Source organism: Drosophila serrata, unplaced genomic scaffold, assembly GCF_035046125.1.
Source record: "Drosophila serrata isolate PLE 108 unplaced genomic scaffold, ASM3504612v1 contig_276, whole genome shotgun sequence".
Taxonomy (NCBI): Eukaryota; Metazoa; Arthropoda; class Insecta; order Diptera; family Drosophilidae; genus Drosophila; species Drosophila serrata.
In genome coordinates, this window is record NW_028257174.1 from 5532285 (window position 1) to 5559053 (window position 26769).

Sequence of the window (26769 nt, forward strand, 5' to 3'; positions counted from 1 at the left end):
AAATTTTGTTTCCTACAAATATATCTAAATCGATTCGGTTTTTGATGCTGATCAATAATATATATGATTTATAGGGTCGAAAAGGATTCCTTCACTGCGAATTTGTAAAAATAATGTTTACTTTGGAGTGTATATCAACTAAAAATTAATGCAATTAAACAATTTATTTTTGCATATCAAGAATAATGTTTCTTATAGATCCTGAATTCCTGAATTAAATATTTTATTTATTTTCAAGGCTCTAAAAAAGATTTCCTAAAAGGGTCTTTAAAAACGTAAATAGCCTTTAGCAACCACAAAAACAAGTTGGTTTATGGAACAAATTTCTATGTAGTGAAGTCTCTGAAATTATTTTACAGAAATATTTTTGAAAAATTCTATATTTTAGTTAAGTTGCTAAAGATTTTAGGATTTTATAAGATGAAAAAATTCAGACAAGACTCTACAATATCTTAGAGACCAATTGAGTTGGCATAAAACCTCTCCAAATATGTTCTTTTCCGTTTAAAATGATTCCTTATTAAGAATATAATTAAAAGCGGTACTTATTCTTTCAAAATTAGTAAGAGAAATCATTTTTAAAATATGATTTCCATCCCTCTTCGATTGATAAAGCCAGGAACATCGCCACGTGCTGATCGCACGATTGGCAGTCGCTGGAAAGGATTGGCAATCGAAGCGTTGATCGTGACGCCCCAAAAGGATCGACAGGATTAAGGCCGTGAGCAAACACCTTTTCCCCTTTTTGGGCAAAATATGTCAACACAGATCGCAGAGGTCTGATTGCTTCGATCCCGGCGAATCAAAAAGAGTTTTGCCCGATTCCCGATCACTTTTGGGGGGATGAAATCCTATATACATATAGAAATAAAAGTCGCCGATCACGCGAGGATAATATGTATGCGAATCCTGATTGACATTTTTGCCTTCTCACCTGGCGGCGGTGATGATCGTGTGCCCTTTTTTCACTCACCTCTCTCGTGATTTGTGATTGGAGTGTGCTCTGCACGTGGCCCAGGACAAAACACTCACACTGAGAGAGAAGGATGTATAAAGAGAGAGAGGACACAGATCCTTTTTGTGCGGTTAGGCCCGCCCGTCGTTCTTCACTCCTTCTTCCAGCATCTTTTTTTGTCAGCTCCGAGATGGAATTGTCTTCAAGTCTCGATCGATTACAGGGAAATTATTATGTTCCCGAAAGGATAATCCATAATCTTGATTGCAACATCTCCGTCACAGGGTTATGCATCATTATTTGGCCCAAACACTTGACATCTCGATTGTTGGCCAAGAAAGGCACACAAAGCAAACAAGATGCCAATTAGGCCAAGGAGAAGAATGTGATTTGCAATCTTTCGACTGATCTGCATTCCCTGTGGACAAACCACACCATTTTTATTGGGAATCGATGATGGGATTTGGCATCGATTCGTCGCCATTTTGCTTGAGCATTACGAGATTCCCATCACGCAAGGGTTGCACAAGGGTGGAAAGGACTCCGGGACTCTGAAGTCAACCCCATTGCAGAATCCACCCCAAATGGAACACGTGTCCATGATTAAATAAAACGTTTGGCAATTTCTCTGGTCAAGCATTGACTTCCCCCATAGCTACCCCTTTATGATTGCTTCCAGGTTCAAGCCTCCAGCTTCAAGCCTTCGATGTCCTTCTGCAACTTTTCCTCCTTCCACAAGGAGTGCAAACTGACAGCATCGATTGGACTTGGTTTGGTCCTTCAGGGGGAGGGAAAGGATGCCCTTTGCGTCTGCCACAAACAGGAACAATTAAAGCTCTTGTGGTCACAAAATTGACCAGAAATTCAGATATATAAGATATAGATTGATTCAATGATGGTGGGGATGTGAAATCCAATTGTGAATGCCACAAAAAGTGTACACAGAGGTATTGGAAAGTATAGTACAGTCTGTGCCAAAGTTGAACGTCTTTTCGGGTTTAATATTTGTATTATTGATTTATAATATAAACCCAAGCCAGAAAGGAAGCCAACTTTGGTACATGTGTGTCCTTGAACTTTACAATTGAAATAGGAAGCCGATCCTTAAGCGATTATAACTAAGCCTTAAAAAGTATTAATTTTAATCTCTAGAAATTTATATAATTTTGGTAAGAAAACAAGAAAGGAAACTAACTTCGGGAAGCCAAAGTTTGTATATAGGATAGAATCGCAAATCGATCGATAGCTAAGTTTAAAATATTCCCATTCTTTGAATCATTATTTATTAATATATTTATATGACAATTTCTTTGAGTAATCAACGTTTTTCAAAATTCATAACTCAGCCAAAATGGCATTAATTTCAAAAACAGTCTTATGCTAGTTTTTATTCGGTTAATAAATTTGCATACTCAGTTTAAAAATGTAGAAATTTGAAAGTTTTTCGTATTTTTGATCATTTTAACGATGTAACCCTTATAAAATTTCAAAGAAATTCATAAAAATTCATTTTCCTACAAAAATAGCAAGATCGATTCGGTTTTTCGTGGTGATCAATAATATATATAATTTATTGGGTCGGAAATGGCTTCTTCACTGAATAAGTTTATATATTCCTCAGCAAGATTCTTGAAATTTAAATTTTTATTATAATTTATATTTTTTAATATTTTTTGGGACAGTCTAAGTTTAAAAATCTCATAACTAAGCCAAAAATGCATTAATTTCAATTCAGAAATCGTTCCTATGTTAGTTTTTATTATGTTAATAAATCTACATACTCAATTTAGTATTTAAAAAATTCAACATTTTTCTCAAATTTTGATAATTTTAACGATGTTATAAAATGTTCAAAAAATGTATAAAAATTAAATTTTCTTCAAATATAGTTAGATCGATTCGGCTTTAAATGCTGATCAATAATATATATGATTTATAGGGTCGGAAATGGCTTTTTCACTGCGAATTTCTAAAAATAAAGTATACTTGAGTATATTTATTAATGGAAAATTTATGAAATTTAAACATAATATGTGAAATTATAAACAATGTTTCTTAGAGATCCTGGATGTCTGAATTAATTATTTTAATTATTTTTAGGACTCTTAAAAGGGTCCTTAAAAAGTAAATAGCCTTTAGCTAAACACAAAAATAACCTGGATTACTGAAAGAGTTCTTATATAGTGAAGTCTCTGCTATTATTTTAAAGATAAGCGATTTTTTTCTTTTTGAAATATTCTATATTTTAGTTAAATATTTCAGTTTAAGAAACAAGACAGCTTAAGCTACCTGGGATCTATGGCTGTTTCAGAAACAAGCCTAAATCTTATTAGTAACCATTTTAAAGTGAAAACCAGAAGTTTACCCCTAAAGCCTATTCAAAATTCAAATTATGAAGCTTCTATCTTGGAGAACTCAGTCTCTGTTTCTCTGCCATTTCAAATAAATCCTTCTCTCCTTCCCTTTCTGAAATACAACTCAATTGTCCACAATAATTAACCCAAAGAAATGCAGATTTGAAACGGACAATTCGTTTGACATCAAAAAAGGCGAAAAACTTGTGTCTTTTTACTGCTGCATTTTTCCCAGATGTTTTGGCAACTCATTTTTGGCCAAGCCACAAACGTGTGAACACTTCGATGATTGTCCAGTTGGCCATCTTAAAGGATTCATTTTTCATTTGCCAAATTTTACAGTTAATGCAGAAAACAAAAAAAAAGAAAGCCTAAAGGATCGGCGGCGGCTAATATCCTTTGGCGATTCAACGGAAGTTGGCCAAGACAGGACGATTATCGTATGTGTGTTTTTTTTTTCTTCTGCTCTCCGGACAATGCAGTTTTTATTGATAAAAATTATGCACGCTCAGGAGACAAAGGGCGAGGCCCAAAGAATGTTGGACAACTTGACTCAGCAGAAAAAAAAAACACACGAAACATACAAGCCAAGACAAAGGTCCTGCCCTTCCCCCACTCCTACGCTGCTGTCATAATGGCTCAATCAAGGCAGCAGGACCTGTGGCTAACGGTAACTCCGGGCTCTTCTGTTGACACAATGTCTGGCCAGAAAGGAAGCGAACTCTGAACTGTGGTCACCGCTCAGAAATGTCATCCATCCATGGCATAGTCGGTTGCCTTCTTCATGGCGACAGCTATGACTTGTCCCCGTCGGCTTACATAAAACGCATCCTTTAGCTGGTATTTGCTTAACTGTTTCGGGCTTCCTCGCCTGCTGATCCTGCGACTGTGACTGTCCGGATGGGTTAATGCAGAGTTCTGGGATGGTCAGTCCAGAGTCAACACTTTGATTTGAACCGACTTCCGCACAAATACGCCTAGTAATTGCTGAATTTTAAGGCAAGAACAAAAGGCAAACAGTCTGTTTAAGCTTAGGGGTTTGATTTAGGAAGAATTAATTGGTATTTCCCATAGAAATCATTTCGATATTAAATTAAAAAGCTTTTTAGCTATTTAAACTGAATGTTAAACAAAAATATCTTACAGCATTGATGATATACTTTAACTATTCACAAAGTATAATGATTTACAAACGAAATATGAACTAGAAAGTATTTAAATCTATTAAATATATAGTTTCCTATTCAAAGAAGAGGTCTCAATATTACACAGTCTTTCTGCTTAGACAATTTCCTTCAAAGACTCAATTCTCTTGGCTAATTTTCGGCAGTTCTCTCTGCAGGAGTTGCTTCTAGAAACTAAATGTTGAAAAAGGGATAACTACTTGGATTTTCTATTGAATTTCTCAATTATGCGAAGAGAGAGAGTGCCAAGTGTGGGCGCTGACGGGGCGACGCCCATTTCAGCTAACGATTATGTGGCAGAAAATTTGGCAATTCCGTTAAAAAGCAAGAAGATTCCGGCAAAAGGATTTAGCAGCTAAAGTGTAAAAATGCCGTTAAAACCTTTTCAGTCCCTTTAGGTAGAAGTGACGTGACATTGGCCCTTGTTGACTTAAGATTACGAGAAGGGATCGTATCCCAAGGATGAAAGCGTAGATCTCTTCCTCTCATTCCCTGTTCACTTGTCGCTGCTTACACCGCCTTAAGCCGGTCTGAGCTGCATAATTTTCCATAAAAAACAAACAATATTAACAATGGTTACGCATTTACTATATGGTCTATGGTACAATGTGACTTGGGAGCAGGAGCAGGAGCAGGAGCAGGAGAACAGTGTTGCTTACTACTGCGTCTTCTTGATGACATGCGCCAAGTCATAGACTCCACGCACTGCCTTCAGCTTAACGCCGGGCACATCCTGCAGGCGTCCCACACGGCATAGCACAATGTTGTGCTCCTGCAGATTGTGTCCAATGCCGGGTATGTAGGCCACCATCTCCTTGCCGGTGGAGAGGCGTACCAGTACGCACTTTCGATTCGCCGAATTGGGTTTCTTTGGCTTCTTGATCAACGTCTTGAGGACGACACCCTTGGCAAAGGGCTTGCCATCCAGTGGCTGACGCGGTGGACGCGTCTTGATGTGGGGCCCAGAGCGATGCATCTGCTGCAGGGAGGCCATGCCACGCACGGCGGTCTCATAGCTGCTCTGGATGGCTGCAAGGAGAAAGAATTTTGTAAGGAATTATTGAGGAATTCATTTGTAGTAGCTATTATTTATATTTAAAAGTTTTCTGAACAACATAAATTTCCATATATTATATAAATCCTTATTTTTCATATGAATTTTGGCATCTCTTATGTATTCAGGAGCCCATAAAATGCTCAAAATAAATAGTATACTAATATGGTATACATTTTCTTATCACTATTTTTCAGGTCTATAAAATGGGCTAAAAATATTCAAGATATCACATTTTGCAATTTTTTTTCAAAATTTCTGTAAGGGGTAACATCATGAAAATATCAAAAAATTGAAGAAAGCCCCATTTTTCACATTTCTTAAACTTTATATGCAAAATTAATTTACTCATTAAATGCAGTATAGTAAATCAAAACCCAACCCAAATCGGTTAAGAACTGAGCATGTTATGATACATTTACTTTCCGGAAAATTCAAGAAAAGAAGCGCATTTTGAATAACTTTAACAATCTGTATCTTATGACCTTATGATCCTTCAATTCCAATAAATACCTAACTAATAACATAATATTTTTTTACTTTCTAGTTATTTTTAACTGCGAAAACTCAATTGGAGCATGGAAAGTACATTGGCAGAACGCCTGAGTATTTGGTTTGAGAACTGGAACAAGGAACAAGCTGTGATCAGCGAAAACAAACCCCTTGCCTTGCTAAATGCATTTGTTTCTATATATCAAGAGCTGCCAATCAAGCGATCTCCGATGATCCATCCCCGGGGCACACAACTGTACCTCGAGCGGGGACAAAAAGTGGACAAAAGGGTCAATGCAGCCGTGGAGGGACAGTTGGTCAGTGATTGACAATGCCCGTTGGCTGGCTGCATCCTTTGTTGTGGCTAATCCCTGTGAAAATCGGCAATTGCTGCTTGCTCTCGCACAGATTCGGCTATTCTGCTTTTCCATTTTCCAGCGGAATCCACAAATAATTGCGGCCAAATGACGCGCAGGCGGCGGCGATCGATCCCACCGTATAGAAAGCGGTATTCGGTCCCGTCAAGCCTTTTCCCCGCATCCTGATGCCATGCTGCGTCCAGTTTCCAAATGCAAACATAAATTTTAATTGCAAATGCCACACACATGCACACACGCACACACCGAAGCAGGTAATGCAGGATTATAAATATGCAAAAAAGGAGCTCGAACAATGGGAATGGATAACCACACCTGCGACCTTTTTTGCGGTTGTTTGTGCGATCTTCTGTGTGCGCCCATTGTTGGTCAGCGCTTTTAGCCCCTTTTCGGAGTGACAGGTTCCCTTTTTTGTTTTCAATTGCTTTTTCTACGTTTTCCAATTAAAAGCAGGAGGAGCCGGCTGAATGTGCATGTGTGAAAGTCGAAATGAAAATATTCGCAGGCGCTGGCAGAAAGTGAGCCGGCCACGCGCACTAGGAAAACCATCATCGGCAGCGGCAATAATGGAAATTGACTGGCAGAACGCTGGGTCTGAGCGGGGGGATGGGGAAACGAAAACGCTGCGCCGATCGCAGCAGCGGTGTGAAAAGGGTTGAAAAAATCCGCAAAGTCATGAAGTTCGGGGGACTAGAAACCAAAACAATCGTCAATATCCGTAAATACCGCAATTAAAACTCACCCAGCGTCGTCAATTGTTTCGTAATGCCGAAAGTTTGCCGCAAGAAGTTCATGATGTTGCTGTGCCGTTTATCCCAGGTTCTGGCCAAATGCAATGTCTCCTCTAGTTGCCCAACAGATCGTTGAGTTATTGCAAGCTGATCAAAATTAGTATTTTGGGCGTTTTGTGTTAAAAAGCTTCGGAATAATGACAATAATAACAAACTTCGGCAAAAATGAGGTTTTTGATGGCAGTATGACCAGTTTGCAAAATACCAAAGATTTATGAAAACGCGTTTAGGATTATACCAGAAAGTTGGTTGGTTGAAAACTTTGCTAGATCGTGGTCAAAATGGTAAAAATGACCCTACGAAACAAAGAAAGTTGTATTTTGAAATTTATTGTCTATTGTATTCCTTTGCAGTGCAGTATATTTTAAATTATTCTTCCAAGAGTGCACTACAGGTAGATTGACATCTCTAATACTAGAGCGATGCCTTTTTCTCCCAATAGTGCAAAATATCTAGATTTATAGCTTAAATCCAATGGCGATGCTTTATTTTCTCAGTAGTGCAATTTAGCTAAACCGCCAAATTCGAATTTAAATTTAAATTTAAATTAACCGCCACCGATAAACTAATCGATAAATCATGCATCCGAAAGTTCACAATATGGTCACACTGGCCAAAAGTGCAAAATTCAAATTTAAATTTAAATTGACCGCCAACGATAAATTAATCGATAACCGCAAGTTTGAAATATGGACACACTGGCCAAAAATTTACAGTGTGGTGACACTGGCAAAAAGTTTATATTTTTGCTATAGCATACTTCTAGGCTGCGATGCAGCATACTTTTGGGCTGAACTATGACGTCACTGCACAAAATTAAATCCACCTTCTGCTGATTTCTGTTCGCCTGGTACTTCAGGTCCAAAAATTAACGAATTTCGTTTGGGCTGAACTATGACGTCACTGCACAAAATGAAATCCACCTTCTGCTGATTTCTGTTCGCCTGGTACTTCAGGTCCAAAAATTAACGAAATGAGGCGATCGAGGTCTGGTTTTTTGCCACAGCAACAACAACAACAAACGTTCACTACAACAACAACAAAAACACAATTTTACAACAACAACAAAAACACAATATTACAACAACAACAAAAACACAATTTTACAACAACAACAAAAACACAATTTTACAACAACAACAAAAACACAATTTTACAACAACAAAAACACAATTTTACAACAACAACAAAAACACATTTTTACAACAACAACAAAAACACATTTTTACAACAACAAAAACTCATTTTTGTTGTTCAAACGTTATTATAGCTGTTGTTGCTGCCCTTGTGTTTGTTGTTTTTCCATTTGAGAACAAAAAATGCAAATTATGTTTTCTTTTCATTTTTATTTGAAAATTTCGCTTTTAAAGACCTAAGCCTAGTTTAGGATGCGCTTCCGGAACTTCAGAGTCCGTGTTCCACGCGAGCGAAGTGAATACAGTGTGGGGCGTGATGTTAGTTACAAATACGCAGCGAGTTAATGTTTAGATAGTCGGTTTGCCTTAGGAGCTAGCTTAGTTTAGGTTTCTACGCTTTCTAGGCCTTCTAGGAGTGAGTGTCTGCTTAAACTACGAACTTAACTTGGCTAATTCGAGTCACTTGCTGCAATAAATAACTAAAAACTACTTACGCTACATTACAGAGATAAAAAAAAAAGGAAAAAGGATGCCAAACAATAAGGCTACTGACTATCAGGCCGGGACTCAGCTCTGCTACCGGATGAATCAATCCTTAATTTCTTCCTGGCTCACTCCAACTCAATTGACAATTTTTGGCTGTGCTTTTTACTTAAAAACTACTTTCAGTTGTTTACAAAATAAATTCCTAAACCTTTTTAGCTGGAGTGGCTTTCCGGCGCCTGTCCTACAAATATTCCTAATAATACACGTCATCTTAATCCTAGGTGGAGCTCCAGCTCCTCACACCTCGATGCTGTTGAGGCTGCCCGAAGAGATGTTGTCCGTGTGGCTGCCCAGGCGCGTCCGCTTGATCATTGCCCGACTGGGCATCGGCGAGCGCTGGACACGCGGACTGCCCGGCACGATGGGTATGCCCACGTGGCCGGGATGCTGCTGCTGCTGGAGCTGCTGGTGGTGCAGGTGCAGGTGCTGGTGGTGTGGCGGCAGGTTGTTGTTGTTGTTGTTGTGGTGGTTTAGATTGAGATTGCTGTGGCTATTGTGCTGGCTGCCCGAGGTGCGACGCTGCCTTCGCAGAGACGGTATCCGCGAGGGCGTGGGCGTGCCCACCGCCTCCTCCAAATGGTAGCCGGAGTGCTGCTGCTGGAGGCTCCTCACACTGCGTTCCAGCATAGGCGAGGGCTGGTGGCCATGGACATGGGCGGGCGGAGCCGCCTGCTGGTAGTAAGCAGAGTGCGGCGGCACTGGCGGTGGCTGCTGGTGGTGGTGCTGCTGGTGATGGTAGTCCAGACGCTTGTGCAGCAGCGTGGGCGTGCCCGGCGGATGGTAGGGCTGGGCATGGTGCAGGCCATTCTGATGCGGGACGTGGCTCTGTGGAGGGCAGAAAAGGTAAAAAGAGTGTGAGTAGGGGTGAGCTGGTCAGGTGCGAGGGCGTCTGCTTGGGTGAATCTGCATGAATGAATGGCTGGTGGGGGTGTGGACAAAACAAACTCGGCTGGGGGGTTGGCTTTCCCTTTCCGGGATTACGGATTACAGCAGGTGTCCCCAGTAATAGCACCAATTGGCGGCTCTAGTCTGGAATGGTTTTGGTAGTCCTGCTGCTCTCGGTGCTATTATCCGGGGACACCGCACTGCTGCTGGCTTACTTGTCCAGCACTGGGAGCTGGTTTCTTGGGTAGCGGCAGCGGTGGCAGTGGCTTGCTGGGCGCCTCCAGCTGGACGACCGGTTCCGGCTGCAGCTTGTGGCTCTGATGGAGGGACAGCTTGAGACCCTCGTCGCAGGCCTCGAGGGTTTCGCAGGAGGATGAGGCGGCCGCTGGTCCGGGGCCATCGTCATCCTCTTGCTCGGACCCCTCTGGCTCCGCTTCGTCCTCGTGCTCCACCTCCTCGTGCTGTTGCTCCTCCTCCTCCTCCTTATCCTTCTCCTTAGCTGACTGCTCCTGCTGCTGCTGGTGCTCCTGTTCCTGCTTGGGCAGCCCATTGCAGTTCCCGTTCGCCAGCGGGGGCAGGAAGCGTAGCTCCATCACGTTGCGGTTCTAGGGAACAGTGGACGCTCAGTGGATGCAACGCATCGCCAACTCCAGGCGGAGATTAGGCACAGTGGCAAGCGAAAGAGACAGAGACAGCGAAACAGAGCGAGAGAGGAGAAGAAGGGGGTGGATGGGGCAAGCGGGACAGAGGCAGAGACAGAGGCGGAGGCATCATACGAGGGGGGTGGGGGATGATTATAATTTTGACCAACCAACCAGCGAAAGTTTTGCGTGTGTTTCGAACAGGATGAAGCTGTGAGAAAGCAAACTAGCCGGATGCACCGGTCTACACGGGATGCTCACCTTATCGGACGCCGCCTCCTGGGCCGCCAGCGGATTGGGTGTGATGTTCATGCGGGGAATCACTCCGTTGAGGCGACGCACATCGCCGCTCTTGTGATGGCCGCCCACGCCCAGCACGGCGGAGGTCACAAAGTCCGCTTGGATGTGCTCCAATTGCGGCTTGTTCTCATCTGCAAAAGGGAAAAAAGCAGCTGGGTTAGCATAGCGAAGACACTGAGTGCCCAAAGCACGACCCACCTTCTGGCTGCGAGTTGTCCCTCCGCCGGAGGCACAGGCAGGCCCAAACGACGGCTATGAGCAGCAGGAGGGCACCGCCAGACGCTCCTAGGATCACCGGATAGATGGAGTTCTGGTGGTGGCCACCACCCGTAGCCGTTTTATTGGCGGGCACAGGAGCCCTGGGCGACTGGGATATCGCTGGATCATGGAACTCTGTAAATGAAAAAGGATTAGTATAGATTCTACACGCTCCTGCGGGCCATACTCACGCTTGGTACGCGCCTGCCTGATGGCACTGAACTCGGAGGCGGCGTCCGCATTGAAAGACTGCAGCTTGAACTCGTAGGTGGTGCCCGGGTGGAGCTGATCGATCCGGAAGCTCCTACTGCCCCCGCCATCCACGGTGGACTTGAGGTACTCTGCCGCCGACGCCGCTGGCCTGTAGTATGCATAGTATCCGTCGATATTGTGGTCACTGGCCGCTGCAAGGGACCAATGCAGCTGGACGACCGACTCCGAGACGGGCTCCACCTCGTGCAGCTCGGGAACGGGGAGATTTGACTTGGCATTACCCGCCGCCAGCAGCAGGAACTTGAGCGAGGCGTTGCCCTCCTTGTTGTCGTTGTTCGAGTAGACCGCCACCAGCCGGAAGCGGTAGTACATGCCGGGCACCAGTCCCGTCACCGAGGAGGTGAAATTCTTCGGTCCATTCCCCAATTCGTGCTGGTCACGCTCACGCTCCCTCTCACGTTCGCGATCCCGGTTCCGCTCTCGTCCCCGCTGCCGCCAGTGGCTGTTGCCGTACGGGATGTTCTCGCTGGTCGTCTGCCAGCCCTCGCGGCGTGACTTGCCGTCGCCGAGGTTGCGGTACTGCACCTTGAAAAAGATGATCGGGAGGCCGAGGTTCTGCGGCACGCTCCAGCGCAGCATCACCGCCTCGTCCGACAGCCGGGTGACGTTCGGCCGGGATGGCGGAACCATGTTGGCTGCAACATAATTGAGTTGCAATTTAGATTTGATTAAAATTTGCACTTAAAGTAAGATTAAAATGAATGAATGACTTTCAGATTTTGGGAGAGAGAGTGTAGTGTGACCAGCGCTGCCATTTTAAGTATATCGATATTTCGATAAACTACTCTCAACTCGCCGCCATTTTGCGCTCACTCAGTATCGGGCACACTCAGCGCTTCGTCGCATTTTGAGCCAAAATCTTTTTTTTTTTTGTATTCGAGTGAGTGAACAAAGCAGCACAGCTAAGCAAGAGCGGCAGCGCGAAATGATGTGTGTGTGTTAGCCAATTAAGCGGCGATTCGCTGTCGCGCGTCCGAGGGATCAATTGATATACAGAAACCAATTTCGAATCAAGTGCAATAGGTGGCCGTATGCCAGCAGCAGCCATAGCCGTGGTGGGAAACGAGAGGGAAGCAGCAGCAGCGCCAGCGACTAAAAAGACTCACACTGACGCACACCAACGCACGGGCGCGCTCGCGTGTGCGTCTGTGTGCGAGTGTAGTGGCCTGTGTGTATACGTGAAACGAGTGCAATAGCGCATTTCGAACTCCGAATTCGAGTCCGAAAACGAGGCCGAACTCAAAACAAACTCAAATGTCGGCTCAAGGCGACGGAAGTGGCGGGGGCAGCGCCCCCCCAACGGGCGGCGGCGCCAGCGGTAATTCCACAGCGGAAGGTGGCAGCGCGGGAGCTGGAGCCTCCAGTGGCCAGGCCAGCGTCGTGGTAAGCAACGGTGGCAATGGCGGTGGAGGCGGTGGCGACGGCGGCAGCAACAGCAACAAGAGCCAGCTGCCGCTAACGCCTCGCTTCACCGCCGAGGAGAAGGAGGTGCTCTACACCCTGTTCCACCTGCACGAGGAGGTCATCGACATCAAGCACCGGAAGAAGCAGCGCAACAAGTACTCCGTCCGGGAAACCTGGGACAAGATCGTTTCCGACTTTAATTCCCACCCGCATGTCAGCGCCTTGCGCAATGTCAAACAGATCCAGAAGTTCTGGCTCAACTCCAGGTGAGGATTGAGTCCCAGAGACCAGGCCCTAAAAACCAATCTAACCATCTCTCCCCGCTCTCTCTGCACAGACTCCGCAAGCAGTATCCCTACCGAGACGGCGGCTCCACCAATCTCAGCTCTGGCAGTGCCAAGATGGGCACCGTTTCCCTGTCCGTCTCGACGACGGTGACCCAGCAGCAGCAGCAACAACAGCAGCAGCATCACCAGCACGACGGCGTCAAGGTGGAGCCGGAGTACCAGATCAGCCCCGACACCTCCGAGCACAATCCACAGACGGACAACTTCGACGAGATCGAGATGGACGCCAACGATGTGAGCGAAATGGATGACGATCCCATGGATCAGCAGCAGCAGCAGCAGCAGGAGGCGCAAGCCCAGGCTCAGGCTCAAGCCCAGGCCCAGCAGCAGCAATCCGCTGCCGCCGCCGTCGAGATGCAAAAGATGCAGCAGGTGAGCGCCGCGGCGGCAGCAGTTGCGGCGGCGGCCAATGCCAACATGCTCAACAATCACCAAATCAATGTGGATCAAATCAGTGCCGAGAAGCTTACCCTCAACGATCTGCTGCACTTCAAGTCGGCGCGGCCCCGGGAGGAGATCATTCTGCAGATCAAGCATCCCGCCGAGGCAACCGGTAAGCAGTGCCCATCCTGTTAAGGGTCAACTCAAAGCTAATCTATCGAATCCCCGCCTTATTGCAGCCACCCAGATCCACACGATACCCTCCCAGGCGCAACAGCACACGATGGCCACCATCACCGCCGGCGGCTACAACCAGCAGATCATCAGCGAGATCAAACCACAACAGATCACGCTGGCCCAATACCAGGCCCAGCAGCAACAGCAGGCTCAAGCGCAAGCTCAGGCTCAGGCTCAAGCTCAGGCTCAAGCTCAGGCTCAAGCCCAGGCACAGGCTCAGGCTCAGGCTCAGGCCCAGGCACAGGCTCAGCAGCTTGCCCAGCAACAGCTAGCGGCCGCTCAGCAGCAGCAACTGGCTGCCGCCGTCCAGGTGCATCACCAGCAGCAGCAGCAAGCAGCCGCCGCCGTTGTGGTCCAACAGCAGCAACAGGCGGCCGCTGCTCAGCAGCAGGCGCAACAACAGGCAGCAGCGGCCGCGGCGGCTGTTAAGATGCAACTCACCGCCGCCACGCCCACCTTTACGTTCAGCGCCCTGCCCACAGTGACGGCAACGGCGGCGACTACAGTGCCAACTGCTGTTCCTGTGCCCGTGGCCACAGCCTCGGCTGCGGCCAACTCGGGAGCGTTAAACTCATCAACGAGCGGTGCCAACAACACCTCTTCGGTGAGCAACAACACCAGTCTGGGAGGTGTCAATGGGACAAATACCTCCTCGGCGGCAGCGGATAACTTTGAGGAGCGGATGAACTACTTCAAGATCCGAGAGGCTGAGCTGCGGTGCAAGGAGCAGCAGCTGGCCACGGAGGCCAAGCGAATTGAGCTGAACAAGGCGCAGGATGAGCTCAAATATATGCGAGAGGTGCATCGATTGCGGGTCGAGGAGCTCAAAATGAAGATACGCATCCTGCAGAAGGAGGAGGAGCAGCTACGAAAATGCTCCAACTCATGAGACCTGGAGGACATTAGCGATGTCGAAGATGACGACGAGGAGGATGAGGAGGAGACGGATGCCTACTTGGACCGTTTCACCACTGGGGGATTTTAGTTCTAATAGTTTTAGGTCCACAACTGCTACCTTTCCACACACCCCACACCCAACTCCCAGAGTCTGTCTCAGTCCCAGTTCCTGGTTCCCCACATCCCACCTCTCGAGTCCCCTCTTCCGCTTTCCCTCACATTTTCTTGTTTACTTAGGTTCCCTTTTTAAATTTTCACAGGGGCGGGGGGCTGCGGTGGGCGTTTAGTCTGCCGCTGGTCAGGATTACTGACGAAGCCATCACTAATTGTAAATCGCAATCAATCAATCACACACACACAACAAACACACACACACACATAATACAGTGGGCGTGGCCAGCTAATCCACGAATGAAACTTAGAAAATCATCGAGTTTCTTTTGGGTGATTCGCGGAATCATCAATGACTAAGGACTAGCACTCACCTGGACGTCTACGCCTGCCGCCTTTGTTCTTGGTTCCTGCCGAAGGCGTCGAGGCCGGTGAAGGCTCGTGGCGTATGGGAAAGGGTCCCAAGATGGGTTCTTCCTCGCCGCTAATGTCCAGGGGATTCACTCGCAACATGTTGGCCTCGCTGGTCTGTTTGGGGAAAAAGAAAAAGAGAGATTGCTTTACTCAGGAAGGACGCACCAGGCAGCATCCTGAAACTTACCTCTCCCAGGCTATTCCTGGCAAAGCACTGCACCACACCCGCATGCCGTTTCTGGACTCTCTCCAGGCGCAGCTTGCCCTGCTCATACACTCTGGCCTCCGGATCGGCGGTGGCATCTCGCCCGTTGAGCAGCCAGTAGATCTCCGGCTGGGGATTGCCCGTGGCCCGGCATTCCAGCTCCAGGGAGCTCGTCTCGTTCGTGAGCGTGGCAGCCGGTCCGCTCTGGATAATGGGTCGCTGCAGGACACTCAGCTTGATCATGTGTCCCTGCGGCGGTGCAATGCCATTGTCCAGCAGGCAGACATACGAGCCCTGATCCTCGGGTCGCACATCGCTGATCTGGAAGCCGTAGGGCAGGGTCCTGCTCCGATTGTGGTGTATCCGCGTCAAATTGGGACTGCTCCAGACGGCCTCGGGTCGCGGGGAGCCCACGCCCGGGCACTCGAGGACCACTGTCTCGCCGGGACGAGCGGAGAGCTCCGAGGGCGGTCTCTGCAGGAAGAAGGGAGCCGTGCGGTCCGTGTAGTCCACTCGCAGCTCGATGGCCTGCGGCAGCCTCAGCTCCTCGCCCGTTATGGCATTGGTGGCCGCACAGCTGTAGTTACCCGCATCCTTGGCCGTCACCGAGTCCAGGACGAGGGCACCCGATGCTCCCGGCAGCAGTTCCGACTGCGGCAGCTTCTCGCCGTTCTTGTAGAAGCTCCAGATGGCGGGCGGATTTGAAATGACGCTGCCACATCGGATGAGGATGCAGTTCCTGGGCGCCACACTCCAACGGACGGAGCCCCGACCGGACCCATGACCACCCGACGACTCCAGGGCAATGGAAACGAGTGCCAGTCGAGCGGATGTTGATACCAGGATACCAGGACCATATGTAGCCACACACTGGTAGTCACCAGCGGTCTGGGCACTCACATAGATGCGTAGTCGCCAGGCACGATCATCACTGCCACTGGTCACATTGTAGCCAGCGGTGGGGCTGAGGATGCGGTACGGCTCGGTGGAGCCACTGCGCCGGAAACGCCATTCCAGACGATCCGGCTTGAGGTTTAGTTCGCACTCAAAGACCACCTCATCGCCCTTGGGTGCCACCGCCGATTCCGGTGCTCGTTCAAAGAAGACGCCCAGGTCGGCGGGTGCAGAGCCACTATCGGTGCTGGAGATGCTGTTGCTGCTGCTGCTGGTGATGCTCCTGTTGCACAGAATACACCAGAGGATCAGTGTGGAAACTGGACCAATTCGAGCCATGTTTTGGGAGCAGAGTCTGGAAAAGATAGAATGGGGAGAGGTGATTATTTCAAGGATGATTTTAGTTAACAATGAAGATGATTAAGGATTTGATTAATCTTGGTTATGGAGAGATCCCAGAGAGATGTAGAGGCTTCTTATAACCCATAGAGATCCTGAGCTTCATTAAACCCTTGCCTAGCCAGGCATTCCTGACCATTTGACATGCTCGGAATGCGATCGCAGGCAGCTTTGCTTGGGCCCAACTGTACCACTCAACCTGCCTGGTGTCTGCCTTTCCCTGCACTTGCTGCTCCATCCCCATCTCTTCCTTCTGCTGCTCCTGCTCCTGCTCCTTCTCCCCCTGCCACAAAAAGGGGGCGTGACAACGGAAGCAGTCGGGGCCAGCAATGTGCCATTTAAACTGGAGCTTCAGCTGCACAGCTTCTTTGCCATCGTCTCTCCAGCTTCATCTTCATCTTCATCTACAGCAAAGGGCCAAGGACTCGTCGTCCGGGGCCCCAGATTGTTAATGGCGTGTCATTATTATGAGCGGCCCTGCCCTGCCCTGCAACAGGAGCAGGAGATGGGGCACCTCCAGAATCCAGAACGAGTTGGACAGGCGAGCGTCTGGCCTGCGACAGTTTCGGGGCCTCGATTTGAAATTTAAACGATGCCACAACACAAAAGCGCGCTCGGAATTCCAAGAAAACGGCCGCCCAGTCGTTAGGTCCTCTCGGTCCTGCCCCCTTAGGCACGCCCCCTTGGAGAGCGGTGTACACCTTCTGCACCTCCTTCTCCAGCCCAGCTCCTGACGCACATAAATCGCAACGCGGCTCCCATTTGATAGTCATTATTGGTCCAAGGCGCGTGCAGCTGCCGCTGTTGCTGTTGCTGCTTGTGTTGCTGCTGCTGCTGCTGCTGCTGATGTTGTTGCTGCTGCTGCTGCTGATGTTGCATGCTGCTCTGCTGCTGATGGTGGCCACTTGTTAACGCAAGGAGCAAACCGGACTGCCTACACGGGAGTAGGGGACAGCAGGCACAGCACAGCACGGAGCTCTTAAACCAGCTCGACGCTGATTTAAAACATCTGACAACAAAAGTAAAGCGCGAAATTGACGCAGGTTTCTGTGGTCCCGAATGGCTACGTCGTAGCCCGCATCCACTTGCTCCTCGTTGCCAGTTTGCCAGTTGCGTGTGTTGAAAATTAATGCGCATTCCTGAGACAGCAGCAGCAACAGCAGCAGCAGCAACAGCAGCAACAGCAACAGCAGCAGCAGCAACAAAAACCAAGCCCTGGAAACTGCAACAGCCGAGAAAATGAATGGGGCGCTGCAAGAATAATAACGCAAGGAAAACAAAAAACACAAGGAGAAAAGAAACCAGAACCAAAAATACAAAAAGGGGAAAAAAGAGTCAACAGTTGGCGGCAAAAAAGGGTCCATTATGGGGTCCATGACGTCACCCCTGGAGATATCAATTCAAAGTTGGTCAAATTAAATGCAATTTGGCAGAGATGCTCTCATCTGTTGCTGCTGCTGCAGGTTACCTTTAATTGCTGCATCATGCAACAAGGATAATTGCAGGCGATAATAAACCTCTTTATTTGATTATTTCCAGACTTTAGTCCAAGAAACTTGCTGTTGTTTCATAAATTTTGTACTATTTAAATTGGAAAAGTGCGACAACAATGTCCAGCTATTATGCCTGCCTGTTTGTTTGTTTGTTTCTGGTTGTTAACAACTCTTGGCTGTAATCTAAGCATCCAGTGCCAGATTTACTAACAAGCAACCGCCTTGGGGCCTGTTAATGGCTCCATGCAACATGTGTGTTTTTGTTTTTGTTTTTGCACAATTAAATGGCTAAAGATTAACATTAACAGCAGCAACATCAAGTAGGGGGCAGCAACACAGCAGCAGCAGCAGCAGCAACATGTTGCCACTTTAGTTTGCTACCAAATATGGCCAATGATCTTGAGTCTCCTTATGGCTCTCACCGTTGCCGTTCGGTCAGCTGTTTGGGCCAACAGGCAGCTGCTGCTGTTTGTTGGCCCAATTAATTGGCTGTTTGTTTTGGCCCGCAACATAGTAAAGCAGTATTCCAGCCAAAAGCTAATTTGATTAGCCACGGACAACAACGATTCCCTCCCCTTTTGTTGACTCATTTGGCTGGCCATTCAGCAGGAAGGGTTATTAATCACCGAATTTGAAAAAAACAAACCTTAATTAATAGCGAATAAATATGTTGAGTTCCTAGTACACTGAGCGAAAAGCAAAAGCAGTTCCTTGACTTGTCTCTAACTTGCTAAAAACTGATTTATTGTCTCATTGGCCAACTGACTTGGCTAATGACACTTAATTGAAATGACAAACGGCCATCAGGGCCAAGCAAGGCGGCTTGGAAACGGAGATAAAGACATATATATGTATTAATCTCTATAGAGAAAGATTGAGAGAACGAATCCCAAACTTGGCACAATCTTGATGAAGTCTTCTTCGCCGCTTTTGTTCGCCTCTTTTGTAATCTGAGAAAGGCTTATGGATACCAATTCCGATTCCGATTCCAATTCCGATTCAGATTCTCCTTCCACCTTTTCTTCTTGTGTACTAACTTAGTGGCTCGCTGTCTGTTTGTTTGCTTGTCAAAAATTAGCATAAAACTGTTAGAAAAGGCCATTCATAGTCGTAGTCTATGATGATGGCCTGGGCGTGGCGCCCAGTGTCTTGAGACAATTGAATTGAATAGCGGAAGGGCCCACAGAGTGCTACAAAGGAGGGGAGATCTTCCAGATCCCAGAGAGAAGGTCTCGGGTCGGGCCTCAGGCTTAAGACCTCACAGCTTACAGTTCACAGCTCACAGCCAAGTTCATTAAATAAGTGCTAGGCGTAGCGAAGAGGCCGGACCAACAATGGTGGTGGTGGAATTTATCCATATGAATTGCTGTTTGTCATAAGAGTGGCCCACTCCACTCCGCTTCCCCCAACCCCGATCCCGATCCCGATCCCGACTGCTTTTGGCCATTAGCAGCGGCAGTTAACAGCTTGTAAAACACTAACACCTGCTACAAGTTGTTCTGGCCACAGAGGGTTCAATAAAACCTGAGAGAGCCAGTTCATCATCGTCATCATCATCATGATCGTCATTGGCCGCAGTTGTTGGCAGAAAAGGAGCAATAGAAAAAATCACAAACTACTTTGGAGTCTCTCCGGATGACTTCCCAATCACAGTGACAACCGGACAGTGTCACATTTAAGCCCCAAAAAAACAAAATCAAGTACATGTCAACAAGAGCTACCTATAATGCCATCTTATTACCCTGAAAGCCTATCAATTTCAATGGCTCTGCAATTAATTTCATTGAAAAGCTCACCCGCTACGCCCTTCTCGTCATGGTCACTACTATCCCAAAACTAGAATTCAGTTCACTGCGGAGGGTCTTCACTGTGCACACAGAGCACACACTCTCGGGGCGAAAGGTATGGCGAAAATTCTTGGGCAAATGGAACCTGTTTTCTTGCCCGGAGAAGTGAAGTGGAGAAGCGACAGCGGGAGCAGCAGCAGCAGCTGAAATCTTCTTTTGAGCGCGACCGGAACCGGAGCCCAAAAACAAGATGCCAAGTCGCACAACTACACTACACTACACACACACACACACACACACACAACTATCCACCCAAAACCCATAACCCATACATACGCAACAGAGCACAGGAGCGACCCACTTGGCGCCCAAAGTGGGGCCTTGGTTCGAGGAGAGAAGAATTTCCAAGAAAAGAAAGGATCCTTACTAGAATCCTCTCTATCTATATTTACAAATACAATTTGACTTTAAATATAGATCAGAGAAATCAAGGGAAGAAATAACTAAAGATTTGGCCAAGAGAAGAATCTGTGAAATAGAACAGATCTAGCACTTCTAGTTTTATTCAGAAGCTTGTAACCCAATGAAGGAGGCATTGCCGACCCTATATTTCATATATATTCTTGATCAGTATCAACAGGCGAATCTTTATAACCATCTCCGGCAGAAAAAATAAATGTTCCATTTTTTGAAATAAAGGAAATTTTCAAAATCGTCCAAAAATTCTCATTCTAAATGGAGTATGCAATTTTATAAACCTGCTAAAACTTAATATACGAACGCTTTCCGAATTGAAATTAATGCATTTTTGGCTTAGTTATGAGATTTTTACAATTTGATTTGTTAAAAAAATATTCATATAAAAATATAGTAAATATCGATTAAAAAATGGTAATGCACCTTCAGTCAGAAGCTTCAAATTCAATGAAGGAGTCTTTTCCGACCCCATAAATTATATATATTCTTGATCAGCATCAACAGGCGAATCTTTCTAGCTGTCTCCCGCAGAAACAAATTTTTTTCAATTTTTTCAATATTTTATAAGGGGTTACATCATTAAAATTGTTAAAAATTGACAAAAATGTGAATTTTTAAAAATGTTTTTACAAGTATGCAGATTTATCAACCTGTTAAAAACTAACATAAATCAGCTCTCCGAATTGAAATTAATGCTTTTTTGGCTGAGTTATGAGATTTTAAAACTTTGATAAGTCAAAGAAATTGTCATATAAAAATATTAATAAATAATGTTACAAATGTGAATATTTCAGGATTAGTTATCGATCGATTTTCGATTCTATCCTTTAGTTCAATTGGAAACTGAAAGGGTAGATAGTTATTTCTTGTTTATATTAAACTCATATTACAAATACTAGAGAAGCAAGAATTTTATCCTTATTTCCTCGTATTTTTCTCACAGTGCATCAGCTGCTTGGAGGGCTAAACTAAGCGCCAGGGCGGTGGCGCAGAAGGTGAAGAAACTCGCATGTAAACGAGTTCGAAATCTGCATTCCAACGACAGCCAACAGGATTTTCTACTGCTGCCACAAAGGATGATGATGATCATCCGTATCCCCCCTTCCTGATCATGATCTTGCAATCATGATGATGATGATGAAGCTGGATGGGCTTTTGCCCCACACCTGTTTTTCTGTTGCAATTCTGTTCTGGTTGTGGCTTGTGGAATGAAATGAAATGAAATGGGACTAAGGTGGAGATGGAGATGGTTGTTGGTTGGAAGGTTCCTCCATCGACTCCCCAATATATATATATATCTTCTTCAGAGAGTGCGTGGGCCCCGAAAAAAGAACGATTTGTATGGGTTAGGGAGCCTCGACTGAAGAACTGGAGCCAGGTTTATGGTTATGGGTGCGGAATCGAAGCTGCCTGCCCACGCCCACCTCTGTGGATCAGGAGTAAGGAGTGCATATGGGATTCGACTCCATTCTCTCCCTGTTTGGGATTAAGATCATATATACATATTTTTTTGAGTGCATATTGCGTGGGCGCCTTTGGGATTAAGATTAGCAGTTTAGTTACCTTTTGTTCTCTTTGTCACTAGCTGGAATTCTTCTTCTGCTGTCTCAGGGACGATCCTCGCTGCACTCAGAGATGCATTCTGTAAATAAGATAGAAAACGAATCAGAAAATTAACCAAAATAGAGAGTTGGGGTAGCACACACACACACACGACACTCATAATATTGAAAATAGACGACACTTTTAATGAATTTCAAAATAATTGAGGCCTAAAGTGGCACAAAAAAGCTCAGCGACAGGCAAATAAATGCGAAGACTATAAATAAACCACTAACTGGGCGCCTCGAAAGACAAGACACGTGTGTGTGAGTAATGCTAGGGACACCCAAGAATTCCCAGAGAAATAATAGAATACAGAATATCAATATTTACAAATGTATTTTAGAATAAGGGGTAAGCCTTCTTCATCTTCTATAAAAATAACAATTCCTGCTCCTGAATACCCCTGCTGATGATGCTTAATGTCTTATGCTAAACTCCCCTTTAGTGTTTTGCCTGTCCATTTAAAAAGACATAAAACTAAGACTGCCCCCAAAAGAGACAACCAACAGAAATTCCCAAGCAAAGAACCAGTGTCATAAATATTCTCGAAATACAAATTTCCATGCGACTGGCTAAAAATTATGCCAAAAAGCACATAAATAATAATAATAGAGGGGCAGCAAAGGCAGGCAGTGTTCCGATATCCATCCGATACTTTTAATTAATTTATGCGATTCGCTGACTGCCAACCCTCAGCCTCCCACACACACACACACACTTACACACACACACTTACACACACACACACTCTTCTTGCAGTTGTTGGGCCATAATTTCTAGAATTTTTTGAAAAGTCGCCAAGTCGAGCAGGGCCTTAAACCAAAAAAAAAAAAAAGTAGAAAACTTAACACAAATTTGACTACAACCAAAAAATGTATAAAAAAAAAAAAACAGAAGAAAGAAAGAACAAACAATAAAAATAAAACGAGCGCCACCCTCATGGAAAACAGCTTTTCCGGAGATAGAGTGTGTGCGTGTGTGTATCGTGTGTGACTGACAGTTGTCATTTTTCATAAATATTTTCCCCATTTTTATTTATTTCTTTATTTCTCCTTTTGTTTGTTCTAAAAGCCAAGTGAGAAATAAACGTGGAAAACAGACACAAAACATGGCCAAGACAGTCACAGAGGTCGAGAGATTTTCCCCCAATCTCTTTTTGGATGGGATATTGCAACACACTGACACAGGTCCATCATCATAATACCATAATAATAATATTAATAATAATCGGGGTCGTCTTTCTCAGGTGGCTTTTCCAAACTTAGTATTTTTTATGACACTTGTCGGTCATCAGGAGGCGATAATGAAGCCAAATGGAATCAAGTTCTGAATCGTGATAAATAAATTTAGCATTTTATGCGCTGTGATTTGATAGAATTAAATGAATTCCCTCAAAATGATTGAGTTTAAATTAATAATTTTATGGCTCAAGCTGAATAAAAATGATGACTTAATCAAACGGGGAAGGGGACAAATAATAATTTGAATATAGATTTGGTTCAGGTACGATTAAAATTAATTGGAAAACGTGTTTGCTAATCATTTTCAATGGTTTTATAATAGTTGGTTTTGTTCTCCATAAATCAGGATGTGTTTGTTGCTCTTCCAAGAGCTAAACCTTTGGACTTGAATCTGTATTCTGTTCTTATTTGATTTGCTTTTGCTTGGGGAACCGAAAAATATCATATTTCGCATCGAAAGACGCTTTTTTTGTGGCTCCTTTTTTTAGCCACATGTTGCCTGGTCAGCCAAGTGTTGCCTCCTCTGTGATGATGACTCACTTGGCAGCGAATTAGAAATAGTGGCAACTGCAGTGGCAGCAACTGCAAACAGTGGCAGCATAAATGACAGAGAAGCTTTTTTCATTTGACACCAACATATCCGACCGACTTCTGGCTAAGAGTGTCGTGTGTGTGTGTTTGTGAGTTTTTCTTGAGTTTTTCTCTCGGCTTTTCCGTGGGCGTGCGAAGCCCGCTCGTTCTCACAGATGTGCAACTGTTGCAGATTGCTGTTGCAGCCTTTGCCTCTTACTTTTGTCATAATTAAAGCCTCCCTCTTACAACCCCCCTCCTCCTTTACTTGCTGCAGATTTTTCCCTATTTTCCTCCCTTTTTTCCCTCGTCATTATTATTACTATTATTACAACAACGACATTTGAGCTAATTTTTCCCGGTGCTCGCATTCCGCGGGTGAAAGCCATCGACATCTGATTTCACATTCACATTCACATTTCACATTCATGGCAAACACGCGCCATTCTGGCAAAATGCAAAATGCAACAGAAGAAAAAATCAAGAAAAACATATATATAAAAATAACGACAGTAGGAAACCAAACACTTGAATACCCTGAAAAATAAGCGAAAATATATACAAGATAAACCACACAGAATGAGGCCTTTGTTGACTTTTGAATAAGTTAAAAACTAACACAAAGGCTCTCTATAAGTCCGGGGTCTTAACTTGACTTATATTACTTTGAAATTCTCCAGGAATTTATATAATATTATATCAATATTGTGTATTTATATATTTGCTTGATTAGAAACAAATCTCTGGACTGTGACTGGCGTGACTTGAATGCAAATAATTGAATTGAAAAAATGTCAATAAATTTGCATTGATTTCTATATAAAGGAAACTATTGTCTTAATGAGATTGTCTTGATTTTTAAATATATATAAATATATTATATTATATACATATAGATACATATATTCTTTAGTTTGTAAATGAATATCTACATTGTAATATATCGAAAAAGAAATAAATCTTTATAAAATAAGGTTTTATAAATTTTATGTAAATATATATGCACTATAGTACTATACATTCTCTGGTTTAAAATAAACTTTAGGGTACATAGATTTATATATTCCCCCTGTTTGTAAATACATAAATTGTAGGGTATTGCAGACCCCCAGAGAGTTGATCAGGCTTGCTCCAAAAAATTTATGCGTTTGCCTGTTTTCGAGGAGCCGGGAATTCCGGGAGGAATCTGGCGGGTTAAGGATTGGGAAAGGTGCTCCAAGTGGGCTTGGATGGGTGGCTCTACCTCTGGCTCTGGCTCTCCCTCACCACTTTCAGTCCAGTTTTGAATATCGTTCAATTGGTGCACTCGGTTTGCATTTCGGTTTTGTTTCTTGCCTTGGTTTTTGGGTTCGGTGTTCCTGTTTTTTCGGTTAACAACGAATCCTACCCCCCCGGGCAGCCCGCCTCCTTCGATCCCCCTCATTTGCATGCCTATTATAAATTTTTCAAATACTTGTCTGGGGCTCCAGCCCTTCTCCTTCTCCTTCTCCTCCTCCTCCTCGTCGGAGTTGGAGTTGAAGTCTTTGCTGGGACCCACCATGTTCAGTGATTGCTATCGTTGTCATTGTTGTTTCTGTTGCTGTTACTGGTGGTGGCTTTGGCTTTTTCATTGCAATTTATTTGATTTTCATTGCATTAAATTTTTTGCTCCGTCTTTGCTGCCTTTGTTTTCCTGGTGCGTTGCCATAATTTGTTGTCTTGACCCTCCTCTCCGGTCGGTCTCTGTCTCCCTTCGATCTGATTCTGATCTTGGAATTTCAATTTGCGTTTCGTTACGTTTCGTTTCTTGGCTTTTGCGCAATGGAGGAGGGAGGAGGAGGAGGATTGGTTTGGTGTGTGGGGGGGAATCCCCCCTGGTTTTCCACGTAACAAGCTTGTCAATGGATTGGTAGAGGGGGGGAAGGAGGAGTGTGTTGAGCCATTTATCATAAACATTCGTCAGCTGAAATTCCACAACGGGGCACCGCGCCATCATTAAGATATTTTTGTGCTTTTTTTTTTTTGGGGCGCTTTTCCATCTCTATTTCCATGTCACCCTGCAGCAGCCGGCCTCTGAGGTTACCAAAAGCGATCTGTCTGCCTTTCTTTTCATCTGCAGAGCGAGAAACTCCCAGCATTGTACAGAAAAATATCATATACTTTTGATATATTTTGCCTATACTTTCTTGTCAGTAGAACTGAAGGTGTTTAATGGTTGTATTTACTTTAAATTAGAGTGTATTTTATATATAATTGATATGTATTCCCTTATAATACTATGGGAATTCTATATAATGAACTAGCACCATATTCCACAGCTTAAAAAACGTACTATTAGCTATTATTTCAAGTTATTTAAGCCCAACCAAGTGAAGGAATCATTTCCGACCCTATAAATCATATATATTCTTGATCATCATCGACAGCCGAATCGATCTAGCTATGTTTCTGAGAAAAAAAAATTTACTAAATTTTTTCAAAATTTTATAAGGGGTAACATCGTTAAAATTGTGAAAATTTTACCAAAAATTTCAATTTACAAAATTTTTAAACTAAGTATGCAGATTTGTGAAACCCATTAAAACTAGCTTAAAACTGTTTTCCGAATTGAAATTAATGCATTTTTGGCTTTGCTATGACATTTTTAAACTTTGGTTGTCCCTAAAAATTTGTCATATAAAACTTTAACTTTTTAAAACTAAAAAATCTTAGATGTCATAACGAATGAAAACAAATAATTTAATTCTTTATATTATAAGCTTTATATTATACATTTCTGAATTGAAATTAATGCACTTTTGGCATAGTTATCTATTTCAAATTTAGTATTCAGTATCAGGGGAATACTAACTTTTCCTTGACGAACTGAGTTTCCTTTCTTGTTTTATCTTAAATAAATCCTACCATATTTTTAAACAACAAATTTAACAAAGATCTACAACTTTTCTTTAAGTGTCCCGGCTACCCAGTTAAATATTTTCTACCTTTTGCGGGCGCTTTTCGAAGCGATTTCCTTTCGAGTTGGGTTTCATGTGGGCGCCCTAATGGTCAGAGATTAGATTTCCCCGCATTTCCACTGCTT

The 26769-nt window shown here is 44.6% G+C and overlaps 4 protein-coding genes and 1 long non-coding RNA gene across 9 annotated transcripts in view; 3 read left to right on the forward strand and 2 right to left on the reverse strand.

The window, feature by feature from the left end:
• Nucleotides 1-7416, forward strand: part of LOC110179426 (uncharacterized) — a 125956-nt gene extending 118540 nt beyond the window's left edge. Inside the window, exon 4 of the transcript XR_015272313.1 lies at nt 6095-7416. The gene's annotated coding sequence lies outside the window, so the exon portion shown is untranslated. The remainder of the gene's footprint in view (nt 1-6094) is intronic.
• tko (30S ribosomal protein S12 technical knockout) lies at nt 5060-7407 on the reverse strand. The gene is made up of 2 exons (XM_020946961.2): nt 7159-7407; nt 5060-5522 (listed from the first exon to the last, which is right to left on the reverse strand). The coding sequence occupies exons 1-2, from the start codon at nt 7208-7210 to the stop codon at nt 5152-5154; spliced, it is 423 nt and encodes a 140-aa protein (XP_020802620.1). The 5' UTR covers nt 7211-7407; the 3' UTR covers nt 5060-5151.
• A 1117-nt stretch (nt 7417-8533) lies between the features above and the next one.
• The window catches only part of boi (brother of ihog), a 32782-nt gene continuing 14546 nt past the window's right edge, over nt 8534-26769 (reverse strand). For 3 of the 5 annotated variants that reach the window (XM_020946963.2, XM_086835723.1, XM_086835724.1), the window contains exons 3-9: nt 21856-21934; nt 15225-16491; nt 14998-15151; nt 11165-11881; nt 10914-11108; nt 10677-10846; nt 8534-9714 (exon numbers count right to left, since the gene is read on the reverse strand). In XM_020946963.2, coding sequence (XP_020802622.2) covers nt 9127-9714; nt 10677-10846; nt 10914-11108; nt 11165-11881; nt 14998-15151; nt 15225-16475 — 3075 coding nt within the window. In that variant the 5' untranslated portion in view covers nt 16476-16491; nt 21856-21934 and the 3' untranslated portion in view covers nt 8534-9126. Of the gene's footprint in view, nt 9715-9819; nt 10380-10676; nt 10847-10913; nt 11109-11164; nt 11882-14997; nt 15152-15224; nt 16492-21855; nt 21935-26769 lie in introns of those variants that run through there. The other 2 variants (XM_086835726.1, XM_086835725.1) reach the window with 2 other exon arrangements.
• z (zeste) lies at nt 12044-14938 on the forward strand. Its single transcript, XM_086835728.1, has 3 exons — nt 12044-12916; nt 12988-13550; nt 13618-14938. Exons 1-3 carry the CDS (start codon nt 12501-12503, stop codon nt 14502-14504), a joined length of 1866 nt encoding a protein of 621 aa, XP_086691854.1. The 5' UTR covers nt 12044-12500; the 3' UTR covers nt 14505-14938.
• LOC147643238 (uncharacterized) lies at nt 22986-23579 on the forward strand. Its single transcript, XR_015272317.1, has 2 exons — nt 22986-23084; nt 23144-23579. It is a non-coding gene; the product is annotated as an uncharacterized LOC147643238 (long non-coding RNA).